This window comes from Loa loa, assembly GCF_000183805.2.
Source record: "Loa loa unplaced genomic scaffold supercont3.177, whole genome shotgun sequence".
Taxonomy (NCBI): domain Eukaryota; kingdom Metazoa; phylum Nematoda; class Chromadorea; order Rhabditida; family Onchocercidae; genus Loa; species Loa loa.
In genome coordinates, this window is record NW_018108357.1 from 5,111 (window position 1) to 21,236 (window position 16,126).

General features: G+C 32.3%; 4 protein-coding genes across 4 annotated transcripts in view; 2 read left to right on the forward strand and 2 right to left on the reverse strand.

Annotated features, from left to right (window-relative positions):
• The window catches only part of LOAG_12813, a 2,897-nt gene extending 2,388 nt beyond the window's left edge, over nucleotides 1-509 (reverse strand). Inside the window, exon 1 of the mRNA XM_020448601.1 lies at nucleotides 428-509. Coding sequence (XP_020305588.1) covers nucleotides 428-461 — 34 coding nt within the window. The 5' untranslated portion in view covers nucleotides 462-509. The remainder of the gene's footprint in view (nucleotides 1-427) is intronic.
• A 743-nt stretch (nucleotides 510-1,252) lies between these two features.
• LOAG_06938 (jmjC domain-containing protein) lies at nucleotides 1,253-4,601 on the forward strand (the record flags this gene model as incomplete). The annotated part of the gene is made up of 6 exons (XM_020447292.1): nucleotides 1,253-1,505; nucleotides 2,108-2,318; nucleotides 2,398-2,538; nucleotides 3,195-3,438; nucleotides 3,823-3,975; nucleotides 4,293-4,601. The coding sequence occupies exons 1-6, from the start codon at nucleotides 1,280-1,282 to the stop codon at nucleotides 4,599-4,601; spliced, it is 1,284 nt and encodes a 427-aa protein (XP_020302464.1). The 5' UTR covers nucleotides 1,253-1,279.
• Nucleotides 4,602-4,984: 383 nt separating this feature from the next.
• On the reverse strand, nucleotides 4,985-6,537 carry LOAG_06939 (hypothetical protein; the record flags this gene model as incomplete). Its single annotated transcript, XM_003142473.2, has 3 exons — nucleotides 6,252-6,537; nucleotides 5,570-5,824; nucleotides 4,985-5,221 (listed from the first exon to the last, which is right to left on the reverse strand). The coding sequence occupies exons 1-3, from the start codon at nucleotides 6,492-6,494 to the stop codon at nucleotides 4,985-4,987; spliced, it is 735 nt and encodes a 244-aa protein (XP_003142521.2). The 5' UTR covers nucleotides 6,495-6,537.
• A 1,111-nt stretch (nucleotides 6,538-7,648) lies between these two features.
• On the forward strand, nucleotides 7,649-13,301 carry LOAG_06940 (PHD-finger family protein; the record flags this gene model as incomplete). The annotated part of the gene is made up of 10 exons (XM_003142474.2): nucleotides 7,649-7,758; nucleotides 8,519-8,644; nucleotides 8,853-9,026; nucleotides 9,852-10,096; nucleotides 10,513-10,645; nucleotides 11,022-11,093; nucleotides 11,623-11,943; nucleotides 12,044-12,221; nucleotides 12,431-12,612; nucleotides 13,086-13,301. The coding sequence occupies exons 1-10, from the start codon at nucleotides 7,696-7,698 to the stop codon at nucleotides 13,299-13,301; spliced, it is 1,710 nt and encodes a 569-aa protein (XP_003142522.1). The 5' UTR covers nucleotides 7,649-7,695.
• Nucleotides 13,302-16,126: the final 2,825 nt, after the last annotated feature.

A 16,126-nucleotide genomic window follows, 5' to 3' on the forward strand; every position in this document is an offset into this window, starting at 1 on the left:
AAATAATTAAAATTTGGGGATAATTAAAAATTTGGATATAATTTAATTCATACAAACAAAACCATGTAAAACCAATGGAAACTGAAACGAAAATCCAAAATTTTGCATTATCCGCTTGCAGCATTGAAAGATTCATATTATATGTGGACCAGCACAAATGAATAATTGCAAATACACCAATTTGAGTGAAAAAAACTCGAACCCATAAAAATCACTATTAAAATACCCCAAATATAAATCTTTCCTTTTTTTTTTCAAAAGAAACCTACGAATGAATCATTCCTTAGACAGATATCACAGAAGAGAAATATAAATTATACACCTGAAAGGTAATATGGATTTTACAAAGTAATCTATTTAGAAATTTTCCAAAATGGTTTAAATTTCGCAACAGCGACAAGATTGGATGAAAAACATGGAAACAAACCAGTGATAACATCGAGATTCAGATTCACATCCATTAAACCCACTGAAACTTTACATGCGCTCCCACGTATTACTTCCTAAAAACATAATCGATTTAATTGGCAAAATCAAAAAACAAAAAAAAAGGACCGACTGTGTATGCATAATATGCTATAAATGAGCTTAGCTTTTTCTTAGCGACTTGAATTGCGACCTATAGTTAACATCAGTTTTTGGTTTTTTCTTTTAAACTATTACGCCGGCACAACTTCCGGAACTCCATTTATTAGTCATTATTTATTAATCAAGTAACTTTATGATTATAGATTTACATACTCTCACTCGCTGTCCCACCTTCTCTTCATTACTGTAATTCATCACTCTTCAATTATATTCCTTTGATATTTTGTCTTCTGCTATTGCGAGAATAACATTAATCACTGCATTCTCTTCAAAACATGGCAACTTTTCTTTTACTCTTAATCACTGCTCATATCGTGAAGGTCATATATTTGCATGTTTTCTCAATCAATGCAAATACATTATATCATAGATTTTTATCATTCTCTATTATCTCCATAGTATTAGCACTGTTTTCACTAACATTTTCTGTGCTTTGAAATGAATATGTAAATTGTGGAATAAATAATTGAAATTGGAATGTAAATTTATTATTTGGAAATGTAATTTTAAAAAATATTCATAACTTAAAATTACGGATATGATTGGATGGAACAAATAATATTGAGATTTAAAATGTGAACATTTCTAAGAATATATTTTTAGTTGTTCACAATTTCAAATTAGTGTATACAGGGGATAGAATTAAATTTAAATTTAAACAAATATTTGCAGATACTAGTAAGAAATAAAGATGGCAATGATAGAAGGACAATTGTGTGACACTTCCAACTTATCATTTCCAATGATACGCCTAGAACGAAGAAGAGCGCTTGATGTTTTTATTGATTTCATGCTCAAAAATCAACCCTGTAGAATATATACCAAAGCAACGGCTAAATGGAAAAGTCGACGGCAATGGGTGAAACATGTTAATGGGAAAAGTGCTATAAATGTCGAGTTTTTTATTAAAAAATATGGTTAGTTTTTTGTGTTGCAAACAAAACAAATTAATTATTTTCGAACAAATATGTATTTTGCGATTTATAACTTTAAAAGAATTGCCTTTCAAATACTTCTCCGTTCATCTATTTTTCTTATTATTTTTTCTGTCCATTCTTTTTTATTTTTTTTTTTAATAAGGGTATTAAATAGGTTATAAATCTGAATCATGAACGCTTTTTTGTAACACTGTTGGTTTCCTTTTTCAATCTTTATATGATTTCATCTGGAAAATTCATTCCAAATGGATCATTGTTTAACGTGACAATAGGAGGAACATTTAGTAAAACGTTCGCAACATTCTTATTCATGTAGATTAGGCGATCTGATGCATCAGTAATGTGACAAACGATTAATATGGGTTACATTGTTAACCTTTTGGAATTGATCATTGATATCAGCAAATGATTAGCTATTTGTAGCATGATTTGTCAACAGTATATCTTATCAACAGTGCTGTCGAAAACATATACTTCATTATTCTTTTTCTCCACAATTTGTGATTCACTTTAATTTGTTCGTTTCGTAAAGCATTCCTTCTTTCTTACTATCAAGATAAGTATTGTTATTCGTATTATAGGGCATATGGAAGTACCATTGGTCAAAGAAAGAATTGATAAGATAATGGAAAATCGTGAAAAATGTATGGATTATGAGGAAAAGTCCTCATCTTCATGTTCCCTAAACTTTATGAAATGTCAGAAAATGAAGCTTAAGGATTATATTGAGATAATGCGAAAGAATAATGGGTCAAATAATATTGGCTATGTCAAAGATTGGCATTTTCAGCAGTAAGTTATTAATGGTTTAGTGAGCTTTCATGAATTTTTCTTTAGAAATTCTGATTTCTTACTGATCTGTCGTTTGCAGAGAATCGGGGACATCCTACGAAATGTATGGATTACCATCTGTTTTACGTTTTGATTGGATAAACAATGAACTATGGTCAAATGATGAGCGTAATCAACTAGGCGACTATCGCTTCGTTTATTTCGGAGCCAAGAATACTTGGTTTGTTAGGCTTTATTAGAATAGATTATCAAGTAAGTAAGTTTTGTATGGAGTAGATCTTTGTCCAGATCTATTCATGAGTTACTTCAAAAAAAAGGAAGTTAATAAAGTTGAAAAATTAAAAGTTATTTTTAATTTTTACTCTTGGAAGATTAAAGGGTTAGTGAAAAAAATTAATGAAAGAAGTTAGAAAGTTAATAAAAGTTAGTAAGAATAGGCATTCATCTCAGCTATTGTCAGAATTCGCTTATAAACTTTCTGTAATATGACATTTTTTTTAAAAAATTGACAGTTTAAACTAGTGCGATCATACACATTTAAGGTTGGAAAATCGATAAGCAAATAGTAAGATGAAATATAGAAAGATGAGAACTTTGCGAAAACTAAAAGAGATGGAGAAAGTTCGGAGAACTTTTTTTACTTTTCGTAAAAAAAAGTTGAGAAATATTGTAAAAGAAAATGAATGAATTAAAAATTAAAAATACAGGGAAATACATGTAAAGAAAAAATCAAAAAGACGAACAAATTTCGAATGACATTTTAGGTAAATTAGTGAATTTTAAAAGTAATGTTAAAGTTCAGAAATCATTTTCGAAAATGATTTTTTAATTCTGTTAAAGTCTACAGTGTGAAACATTGAAAGTATATTATTGTAGGACACCATTTCATGCCGATGTGATGAGTTCATATAGTTGGTCGGCCAATATTTGCGGACGAAAGCTTTGGTATTTTGTACCACCGAACAGGGAAGAATGCTTTAGAATTGATCGTGACACATTTTTAGAAGATATTCGAACGGTTCAAGATAAATGGCCTAAAGCTACTGTCATATCATTCATCCAAGAAGAAGGGGAAATTGTTTTCGTTCCTTCCAATTGGTATCATCAAGTACATAATTTGGTCAGGCTTTTTTTACAAGTCAGCAAATTAAGACTTACAGAAAAGTTTGAATGCAAATCCAAAGAATACAATTTTGAAAGAATGTTTAATGGATGACTGGGTAATTATATCCGGCCTTGGTCGATTTCCGAAATTTAAGATGCTGATTACCACACTGTTTCTTCCCTCCCTTCCAGTGGTGCTGTTTATCAATGGTTTGGACTGCATAATCACCAACGATCAAATTCTACTATACATTCTCGACTTAGAGCTTTTAGAAATATGTCGCTTCGCGCTTTAACCAAATCCATTATTATGGTCGCAAGGCTGCGGCAAGTTTCTCAAGTTACATTTTGTGAGAATTCTGCGAGACTAGATATTACAGACAAAATTCTCGAAATTTAGGAAGATACAGTTTCCATCAACCATAACTTTGTTAATGCAAGTAATGTGGATTTAATTGTTGAACTGATAATCAAACGTCTGATGGATATAGACAGGGAATTAGCCGATTGTAGATCTTGTTTCTCATCCGAGGAATACAACAGCTACTGCGAGGTAATCATCTAATGTGTAGTTTTATAGGTGATTCTTCGTAGTGGTCTAGACGCGCTTTGTAGAAGCACCGGGATATTTAATAGCCATTCGATCATTTAATTGTAAAAAAAATAGAATTCGGAAACTTTGAAAAACTTTTATCAAGATCTGTTATTCCATTCCAAAATGTAAATGCAAAGATTTCATTATTTTTCTATGGACAAAAATGTTTCAAGAAATTACAAGTAGGTTGGGTTGTTGTGATTTTTCAGGGAATTGCAACAAGTTCTCCTTATTAACACTCTATTTTGGCCAGCATATGATTACTTTTTTTGCAGAAAATATTGGCTGCAGATATTCGGGTGAACCTAGCGCAACTCAGTTCATTACTTCAACTTATTATAAAGGACCGAGGAAATGAAGTGAACGAATGCTGGGTTTGTCCACGACATCGGTCATTTCCGGAGTGCAAAAAGGATGGTAACTGTTTAGAATTCATGCGAACAGCAATCCGGACAAGTTGTTCTTGTCAAATGGAAAGCAGTGAGATTTGTAATAACTGTTTAAATTTCATGAAACAATATGAAATTTCTATTGCTGCTGAATGCCTTGCGCGAATTCATTACATCGAGAAGGAAAGGAACTGATTACTGAAGCTAATTTGTGTTGGTCCCAAAAATCATAAATAGTTTGGGATTGTTAGGTATATTTAATAGAAAGTGATGTGTAATGGTGAATAATGATAAATCGCTCATCGGAAATCGAAAAAATCGGAAATTGAGCTAGATAAGCTACATCAACATCTAAAACACTATAACTAGTTCAAATCAGTAAGCAGTTTGGAAGCGGGTGTTGAGTAAAGATTAATGACCAATCGATATTATTTCTCGGTTTAAAGCTTTCCTCACGATAGCCAAGTTCTAAGCTCCGCATGATTAGGGTAACAGTATCAATTGTGGAAATTTTTTCCTCATTAAGGAATTCAAGAAAATGAATAAACAAGAGTGAGTACTTCGTACATTACTGTGTTCTAATAATTTGCCAGTTTTTTAATTTCAAAAATGTTTACAGAAAACTCAGTTTCATAGAAAATTTTCCGAACATCAAACTGTTCCTGTACAAGTTGATCATAAAAATCTTGATCTCTTTGATAACGTATTTTACTGCACAAATATATGGTCGTATCGTGGTCACTAGCATCCCAAAACAATTTCATCAACGGTTCAAATCTAATGCCACCGTAGATAAGATCAGCTCCTAGAATAACCTGAAAAGTACCTGAACAATTCACAGTATGCATCCATAAGATTTCGGGAATTTACAGAATAAAAATTTTTACTATAATATTCACTGTTTTTCGCCATAAAAATTCCCCAATTAATCACCTAAAAGTTCCTCATATTACGATGCACTATCTCGACATTCAAATTTTGGAGGCATATTTAGCGGTCTACATCTTGAATAGATTTCCCAAACAATTTTCATGCCGTGCGTAAACATCTCCTTAATAAAGTCATCAGCTTCAGATGAATCAAGGGACAAAGAATGAGCTATTTTCTGAATGAGCTGTTTCCTAAGTCTTCCTTTGTTCACTGTTCTGCAAGGAATTACATACCTGATATTTCTGCGATAATTTGTCAACGTTCCAATCAAATGCGAAAATTTCTATGTCACAATCGTTCTTTGCATTCTGACGAACATTCTCTTCCAGTAAACTTATAGTACTTGCTCGATCCGTCACATGGATAAGCATAGCATCTTGATAGGTTGAGACGATACTTGGTAAACCCAATCCCGCACCGAGTTCCAGTACCGTCCGATTCATTACCAATTCTGGATGTTCCGAAATGTACCGAGCCAAGGCGATGCTCTTGAAAAAAACATTTTTTAAGTGTGGAAAGTACAAATGGGAGATTCAAGCACAATTATACTTGAGCCAGGATAGAAGATGATACTCGAACTGTGGAAGTCTTACTATAAAGTTGACAATTTAGCGAAGATTCTACATAGTTACAGGGATCAGAATTAAATGCGACCAAAAAAAAGGCACATCATAACTTTTACTTACTGTTGAATTTAAAAGAAGGAAAAGATTTTGTCATGTGACTTTGTTATGTACAAGTCCGTTTTATCTAATCATACGCATACCGAAAAAATAGCAAACCGATAATCTTTAACTGCAGTAGAAGTGGTCAAATGTATCGTCCAACTAAGGCGTTGCCGTACCCTACCGTATTATTATGTATTATATTAATACCACCAATAAGTACAGTGTAATTACCATTACAGAATCATACCGAATCCCAAATCACTCCAGCGACACCATTTCGTTGCCAATCTTGACGTAATTGAAATGTTCGGCCACTGATTGTTACCATTCTGTGATCACTAGAGAATTCTTGCAGTATCATAGGTTTTGCATACGGTACCAGAGCGGAACAGTGTTCCTCTTCATTCGTAGCGGACATACTGCATATCAACGGCGAATTGATGTTTACATTGATACCAATATATAATAAAAGCAGAAAAAGACAATTCATCTATATCATTTCAAATATGTCCCAAAAATTTTCTGAAAATTTGGGAAAACTGCAACAGTTGTGGCAATTTCAACACAATTATGTTTGGTTTTAAAAGGATTTACATTAGAATATGAAGGAGTGAGTGGAAGTGGAGAATGAAATTCATAAGATGGCATGTATAATTTAAAATGAAATCATCGTTGTTGGAGGAATATGTATAAACTTTGAAGATGGAGGTCGAAAATGCAAGGGATGGAATACGGGAAACTTAATTTCATCAGTGATGCTGAAAAACGTTCAAGGTCAACTGAAGATTCATGAGATTTCCTGTTAAGAGCTACGAAAAAAAAAAGAACATTTAAAAAAAAAAAACACCTGAAACGATTGTGAAAGAATTCTCACACCGAATTTTCAAAAGTCTTCAAGAAACCGGGAATCTTTTAACAAAAAATTCATAAGATCCCAGTAATTTCCTGGTCGAAATTCTAAAACCCCTTCATAATTTTGGATGGATTATGTAACAATTTCAAAGTTCAAACCAAGAAATCTTCCAAATTCCCAGACATCGTCACCGAAAAAGGTAACCGAACTACTCTAGTTGACAGGTCGGTGTACGAGTTGCGACAAAGGTAGTTCGACAACCAATTTAGTACACGATATTTCGTTTTTTGATTAACGGTAGGGAAGGAGTTGTTTCAGGATTCGGAATATTGTTACAAGTCTGATTTAGTCCTTTACCGGAATTACTTTAAATATATCGAAGAACAGTAAGGCTGAGAAAAAGTGTTGAGGAGTTTAGAGTATGGGAAAGCAAAAGAAGAGCAGTCTTCTAATAGTAATAGAATCAAAGGACGAAACAATGATTAGATTGCGAATGACGAAATATTATAGAAGAATGATAAGGATGATTGAGAGAAAATAAAGCGACATATTTTGTGATTTTATTAATTTTCTGTCAAGAAAGTTCGATTTCCATTAACTAATCTGTCTAGTAATGTGATGATTTCGGATTCCCAGTCTGAAGAATGATTGATAAGCTTAACTTTCTATCAGCATAATTTGATAACTCTTATCCAATAATATCTATCGGAAAGAAAAGGAAAATATGGGTTCGAAAATTTTTATCGAAATGTCGTACATTCATATTTACACAATGATCTGCTGTTTTACTTTTTTAGGTTTACCGCACCACATATAAGGTGTTGTTCATTGCAGTTTTATGGACAACGAGACGAAAGATGACAGCGATCCTGTATTTGATCAGGATACTGGCCTTCTCGAGGTATTTTAGATCTTTTTTTTCATTTATCTCTTCAATAAATTTCAGGTACTTTTCAACTTCGATTCTTAATTACTTCTTTCTTTTGGCATATTTATCTCGCGAACTGATTTTGATGTTTTTGAGATGTTTAAAATGTTGTTTTTTTCATATTTATATATGTTATTTGCATATTTATCCCGATGTGTTTGTATGTGTGCGTGTGTTGTATGTGTATGTGCGTGTGTATGTATGTGCATGTGTATGTATGTACGTGTGTGTGTATGCGTGTGTGCGTGTGTATGTGAGTGTGTGTGTATGTGCGTCTGTGTGTATTTGTAAATGTGTGTGTGTGGTGTGACGTGGTGTTTACCTGTGCATATATAAGCCGGAGAATTAATCGGATTTTGGCACTGTTTAGTTGAGAAATAGAAGTGATCAATTATTCTGGCAGGTAGAATAAAATTCAACATTCCATATCGAATTTCCATGTCAAGGAATGTTGAATATGCATTTATAGTATTAATTTAGTTATATAATTGGAGAATAATCGTTATGATAAATGTATAAATTATGATTGATATATGGAACTGCTGAATGAATGGGATAGCAACTATATGCATTTCGAAAAATAGATTAGTCCAGTCTGTCTCAGGGTTACAAGAATTAAGCAACAACTTAAACCAAGGAAAAAATAAATGAAAAATGATCTTATCAAGGTAGTTTTTTGATCTGAAGGATAATAAAGAGTATAATCTATCATTATTTGTTTTGTCCGTTGCAGTATATCGAGGCTTGTACCGCATGTCCAACAACAAGTAGCAAAACAAAGAAGGTGTCATCGGTGATAAAAGAAAAACCAGCTCGACGTTGGAAATCAATAAATTCGCAGTACTGCAGTGCCTGCATGGTAATTTTAATTTTTTTAAACTCCGATTTTCCTGAGAATGTATGGTGGAAGTTAGTTCCTTATTTAAATTTAAAAGTTTGAGGTTGAGTTTGAAAGTCAGCAACATTAGTTATCCTGATGAAAGTTTAGATTTTGACAGCATTTTCAAGACCCCAAGTGATTGCTCTTTCGTGAAATATCAACATTATCATTTGTACGGAATTTGCAGGAAGGTGGTGAGCTTTTATGCTGTGATCGTTGCCCAGCATCATTCCATTTAATGTGTCACGAACCACCTATTGAACGAAGTTCTATCCCAAGTGGAAAATGGCTATGTAATCGTTGTATGCATGCAGTGGCACATGATACCAGTCCAAAGATAATCAAAAAAGTACCGAAATTGGTAAATTGATGTTTTTAACTTTTCGGGAGGTTTAACCTTATAATGCATTCTGTACAATACTTTGTACAAATATACTACATTAAGTTACTAACAGATTTCTTTATCCCAATTAAATTTAATGTTTACCCATGACGAACTTGGCATCTGATGTGTCTGAAAATTACACAGAGTGAGTATTCATCACATTATTAGTAGCGAAATTTCCTCTAAATCAGTCGCTGGATCTTCTAAGAAATTTTGTACAGATATTTAAATGTCAAAGTCTGAATCAGATGCTTGTTTACATACATCCTCAGAAATTGGAGAGGTAGTGATTGATTTGTGGAATTATCTCGTAGTGATTTGTCAGGACTCCAGCTTCTCTTTTGCACTGTAATTTCCTTGAATAAACAAACATTTGATTCAGATTATGACATTTAGGTAGGAAAATGCGCGTTACTTCAAACTTTTTATTTCTATATGCATGTCATATTTTCATTTCTCTACGCCCTAATATTGCTGATTATCAGCTTCCAAAAACAAATGACATATTGATATTTAGTAACACGAAACCAAACCAAGTCAAAATCTATTGATAGTTAGTAATATGAAATCAAACGAAATCAAAATCTGTGGTATTGTCCGCTATTTTTTCGGTTGTTAATGTGTGTTTTTAATGCACAAATTTGTCGGAACTCCAATTAATTGAGAACTCCAATTATACTTGTTTCTTTTATAGCACCCAGTAGGTACAGAAAGGACTTTACGGACCAGTCTCTGCGGATTTTCTTTTTTGTTCCAAACTAAAATGATATTCCATCAGCTTGTATTTTCCTTCTTTTATAGGATGTTGAGCACTCCTCATTGGATGTACGCCGAAGTCATGCGATTTCTGGTATTAAGGAACAAAGTGCAGACCGTAGCCTTAGTGCATTAGCAGTACTAGCTGATGCAGCTTTGGCTGCAAATGCTGAACAGTTCTCCTTACCGCATGATTTATCTTGTGAAATTCCACCTTTACCGTTTGATGAGCGGTTAACATCCACACAATTAGTGCCGCCGCCGAAAGCAATCTGTCATCTTTGTGCATCGTTAGTTGATATTTTTGCAGGCTTTTAAAAGAAAATGGTGATTGCTGGCGTCCTACAATTGCTACAAAAACTTCAAAGAACTCTTCTTCCTCCATCATGATGGAGCTAAATGAAAAACAGTTTCTCTAGATATGATTTTACAGAAGTAGCAAAAGATGTTCCAAGATCAAGAAGTTCAAGTAAACAGGCAAAAATTATGCCCTTTAGGTTAACTAAAACCAAACAAATTTAGTTTAAAACTGACCATGAGGTGAATTGGATGGAAATAACTGTGGTATAATTAACTTCCTTTTATACATCTGTAAGAAACTTCGCTGTTTATGTCCACATTCATTCTTTAATACCATTTCAGTTCTTGTAATAAATCAAAATCGTTCCTTTCATTTGCTGATTTGATATGTTTTGCTTAATTTCAGGAGAAATGAAAAGTCGACAATTATTCAGTGTGATTTTTGTTCACTCTGCTATCATCTTGATTGCCTTACACCTCCTCTTCCTTCAGTACCGAAAGATAAATGGATGTGTCCAGCTCATGTGGAACATATTTTGGTTAGATAAATTATATATATATATATATATATATGTATATGTATATACAAATATTTGACAGCTGATTACCACTGTTTGTTAGAAATGGTTTTATCACTATTGTTTCATTCTTTAAGTTTACGTTAGAAATATACCCATGTTTGAGAAAAAAAAAGGGAAAAACACCGTCAAAAAGTTAAAATTTTTCAGAAGTTTTCAAGAATCGTGAATTATGCTTTTTGTTTATTTCATAATAAGAAGGCGGAGTCAATTGAATTTTTTCAGTAAAAAACTTCCAAAAATTTTTTAAAATATTTTCTAGTGTCACGGTGAAAACAAAACAATTCTCTATTATGGTTTAATAAGTTCAAATATTCATATGTCAGCAATATTCCAGGATCGAAAATTAGCAAAAACACTTTCTTTGCGTAAACGATTACTTATCTGGCGGAAGTATGCTAGACAGCCGGTTGATGAACATTTAATCAAAATTTCATTCCTCAAAAAAAACTCGTCTGGAACGAGAAGCTGCTGTTGAAGTGATGGGGGATGTTACTGCTAGGGTTGGTTGATCCACTGTATTATTATCTTATTCATAATGTTATTTTCTGAAATTTGTTTTTTTCCATCTTCAAAATAATTTTTAGTATTAACAGCTTATTTTTATTTGCACTAATAATTTCCACTAATAATTTTAACAAAAATCCTTCCTTTCACTACGAGTCCTTCGCTACGAAAATCCTTCACTACGAGTTGTTTTTTTGGGCTTTTTCTTAACTACCAACATTTATTGATCGATTTTCTCATGTTAATTAATGAATAAGAGTTACCGATTTCTGTCAACCAAACGGGATATCAGAATCGTAATAACGTGTTGGACATAGACTCCTATGTTAGTTTCCTTTTTGAAAGAAATCCAGCATACTTTTTATTATAACATTTAGCTTAACTAATTATCCAATAAATTAATAATTTCTATATTCAGTTTCAATTTTTAGAGAAATGGTCCATATTTTTCCGTTCCTGACTGCATCAAGAAATTGTATGAAACACGATGGAACCGGTGGAAAAAAGATGAGTTACCGAGTGAAAAGGAGCAAGATTTATGGTTTGAAAATATTGTGCGTATGCAGAAAATGCAGGTTGAACTAGATTTATCCAGAGATTCAAGAGCCGATTTGAGTGAAAAGCAGGATGAAAATGCTTCGGAGAAAATGCCGGATATCACAAGAGAAGTATTGATTGTGGAAGCTGGAGAGACGGAGCAGCAGCATCAATCAAAATCACAAAACGATGTTCATATGCAATGTTATGGTTTGGTAACAGTTTGAATTGAAATTTATTTTTTAAATATAAGAAATATTTTTGGTTTCCAAAATTTACAGTTAAGTCCCGCTATTCATTTTCCTATCTTTTCAGGCGAATTTCATAGAACCATCGTTGTTAAAACGCATTCGACGCGGCTGCCTGTCGTTGATGGAAAATTCGCAGAGTGTGGAATATCGCATTATTGGTTCTCTTGCTTGTCAAAGACTGGAGCAGTTACTATGTGCCGCGGAAAGTTCTCGCAATATTACGGAGTTGAAATTTGAAAAAAGTTAGCCTTCCGGATACTTTCATGTTTATTAGTGGACAAGGTATATACATATATATATATATATATATATATATTTCGATGTCGACGGGTATCGCTGTCTTTGACTCATATTTTTAAAAGTATGCTTTGCCTCCATTAAGATGATACTTTGCTCAAATCTTTTAAGTGAAAATTTTAAATCAAATTTTTTCTAATTTCCTTCGTTGCAGAAATTTTACATAATGATATGCCAGTGCTAGCTGTATTAAAAGCCAGTGGCATGGATGCTTACCCTATACAACAAGTGAAAACAACTATAGGCACCGACTCATCTTGCGATTTCAATCTCAGAAAAGTTGCACCGCTTTGTCGTGCAATCGCTGGACGTCATGCTGTATTACTATTTAATAAAGTAAGTTCTTTTATCATTTCGCTATGATATCATTTTCTTTTCGGTGTAGTTTATTGTTAAGTTTGTTTATTTACTTAAAGATTTGAGTTCAATGACTTGTGTTGCACTTGTTTGTTTATTCGCATTCTCTTGACTCAGACCGTTGCCATTGGATTTTTGTAAGGCTAAATCTCTTGTTGAAAAAATTTAGGATTTCAAATCAGCTCAAAATGCGACAAATAAATTAGTCTATCGTTTGGCAGACCAAAATATTTGTCGATATTGTTGGATTTAATAGGTGTGTCCAGAAGTCACGCAGATATAAATCCCTTGTAGATTTCTTTAGCGAATGAACGAATTGAATAGTTTTCCAGAATTTCTTTTTTCGATTTTTCAGAATTCCCGGATTTTCTAGCAGAAAAAAAAGCTGATGAAACTGTGATCAAGACCAATCTAGTAATCAAAGGACGCTATGTTTTCATTTTTTTTTAAAGGTTTCTCGACGATTTGAACTCCTTCTGAAGCATGGCGATCGTTTTCGTGTTAATGGAATAACGTACAGAAATAGTGATGATTGCACTACGAATATTCTTCTTTGTTCATGTACAGCCTCCAGCAGTGCGAACTACAGTCATGAAATTGCGTACCTGCATCACGGAAGTATCATTGATATCGGTTGTACGCGACTGATTTTTGCATCGTTCTTTTAAGAATGGTTTTTGTTTTTAGGATGTTAGATCAGGGCAGAAATAGTTGGATATTTGAGTTAGTGAATCAAAGATGCAGACTAAATGTATTATTGTGTGAGTGCTTTCATTTTTAAGCGAATAAGGAAGCTTTCCATTAATAGACTGAATACCTCTGCGTACTGTTTCTATATTAGCCTTATTTTCTTGTAATTTCATCATCACACAATAAAATAAAGGTATTATTACTTTTAAGCTCATATGCTCAATTTTCAGAGCTTTTGAAGAAAACTGTGTGCTTGATGATATGTTCTGTAATTGTTGTTCTAATGGAGGTTTAAGTCTGGTGACCAAAGTTTGGATAATTCTTGATAATTCTCTGGTTTTTCTAATAATTCTTTTGATCCATACAACAAAGAAATTTTCTTTAGAAAAATTTAAAACAAATTGCTTTTGTAAGTTAGAAATCCTGAACAGTCTATAGGTAAGAATTAAATGCGCTATGGTTACATTATTGGTTGTATTTGAGAAAATAAGTTAATCTTAATTATTAGATTGACTACCAGTAATCGGTTTTCTAGTTGTACTTATTTTGTCCCATTTCTAATTCGATCTTGTAAGTATTAGCCGATTTTAGACGGTGCAAGTGAAGATGCTAATCTTATTGCAAGGAAGGGAGAGAAAAAAGATAATTATAATTTCGTAATCATCATTGTTGCTTTACTGATTTGTTTTTACGATATTTAATTTCCGATGATTCATCCTACAAAATACAACGTTGAATTTCAATCTTTTTAATTGTTGATTCGTTTTATTTCTTCGTGATTTCATTCCCTTATTTACTGACGTATTTTTTTCTCAACTGTTAGCTTTCTCATTACTTTAACTCAGTGCCGTAATTAGAGAAACGAAAATTTCCACGATATCCTGTATCAGAATGAGTGTGATTTGTAAGAATGTGTCACTTTTTTATCGACAAATAATCATAACTACTAATGGATCAGTTCCTTGCTGAAACATATATCGATTTTCAAGATACTACTGTTGTATAAACTTGAGGCCCGAATTAATGTGGTGAAATGAATTTTGTTTCCAGCAACGACAAGTTTTAATTAAACGAACGTCTCGTGTATATGTCTTCACATCATCTCAATAAAAAAAAAGCCAGTTACTTGTGACTTGCGCTTGAGTTAGTTTTCTTTGAATTTCAAAGGAAAAAAAAGTTTCACATTTTACTAGCTAGAACTTACCGCTTCACTCTTTTTCTTTTTTTCAAGCACTAGATTATTTGGACTTATTAAAGATTGATTGATTCATTTCTAAATTCTATTTCATAAATGCTATATATGCATCGTTTGCCTTCTCATAACATATTCTCTTCCCTATTCCTCAATACTTAAATACTATTGCCAGCATCTGATAGTTGAATACAGGAACAGAAAATGACACTGCTGGATACTGTAAAGTTGTTAGCAGGTGTTTCGTTAGCAGATGTTCACCTATATATAACTAGACGGGACATCGGTTTTTTTTTTTCTCGAAAGGCAATAGTTATTATTGATTCTTTGTGTTGTGTCTCAATGCTTCATATATTGGCGTATTGCTTTTGTATATTACTGTCACTTTTTTTTCTATAATATTGCTTTATCTATGCAATCTTTTATCTGTTATAATAATTACTGTCAAATATGGATGACAATGTTTGATGGGGTGAGTTCATATGTGACAGTGAATGGAAATATTCCGGATATTAAAATTTTCCAGATATATCTGGTTTTTCTTTGCTTTTTAGATAGCCGAAGTAAGTATATAGTTGTCTTATTAGTCTGGTGGTTTACCATGCTAGCCATCATAAGTATATCATAGTATTTTTGTCATTCGTCATCAAAAATGATATGATATTAATCGAGCAGGAATGTTAAATAAATCCAAACAGATAGGTGGAATTAGTTTTTGCATTAATTACAAAAAGCTTTCCTTTTTTGACTAACTCATTAAAAGGTAACTTAATTTTATATATTTACTACTGTTCTACAATACAGTTCCACCTGTTTTTTATCAAGTCCTGTCAAATACTGTAACATTATATTCACTGCAAAATTTTTATTCCGAATAGGAATCTGCGAAACTTTCGAATTATTTCTTATATCTTGGTCATCTTTTCAAAAAATAGGACGCGAAAGAAGAATACATCTGAAATTAATTTGTTTAAAAGAAATGAATTGATTGCAATGAACTTTTCCCCTCATTCCTTTCCTTTATGTGTGTTTATGCATATTCGATATTGTTAAAATTATTGCGCATTTATATTGCTCTTCAGATTCTTCACGAATAATTCATCGTAAATAAATATTCGTAGTTTCACTTAATATTCTCAAAAATTTGCTCATTTTTGAAGTGGCTATTTCATTTTGAGCATTTTCTTCATTAACATTAGATTGGCACTATCATTATATGTGTGCATCATTCCCTCCTGATAACTTCTCTTCCCTATCAATTTATCATTTATACTATCCTTATCCATCATTACAGGTAAGGAAATTCGAATATAATAAAGTGTCGAAGTGATGTTTTAAAAGTTCATTATATCAAAATTTATGTATTTCATTATTTTAAGGGGAAAAAAAGAGTACAAATCAAATATATGTAAATCTATAATATTATTTCTTTTAGATTTTAATTTATTTATTTAATAAGTAGAAAGTTTAATGTCATCGATACATAATAAGCTCTCTTTTATTTTATTTCTTTAAAAGTATAATTGTTGTATTAATAATCAATGCAATGGAAAAAGCAATACTCCTTTTCTTTTAAATTTTCGTAAAGATTAAAAACATTAAGGAATTAAA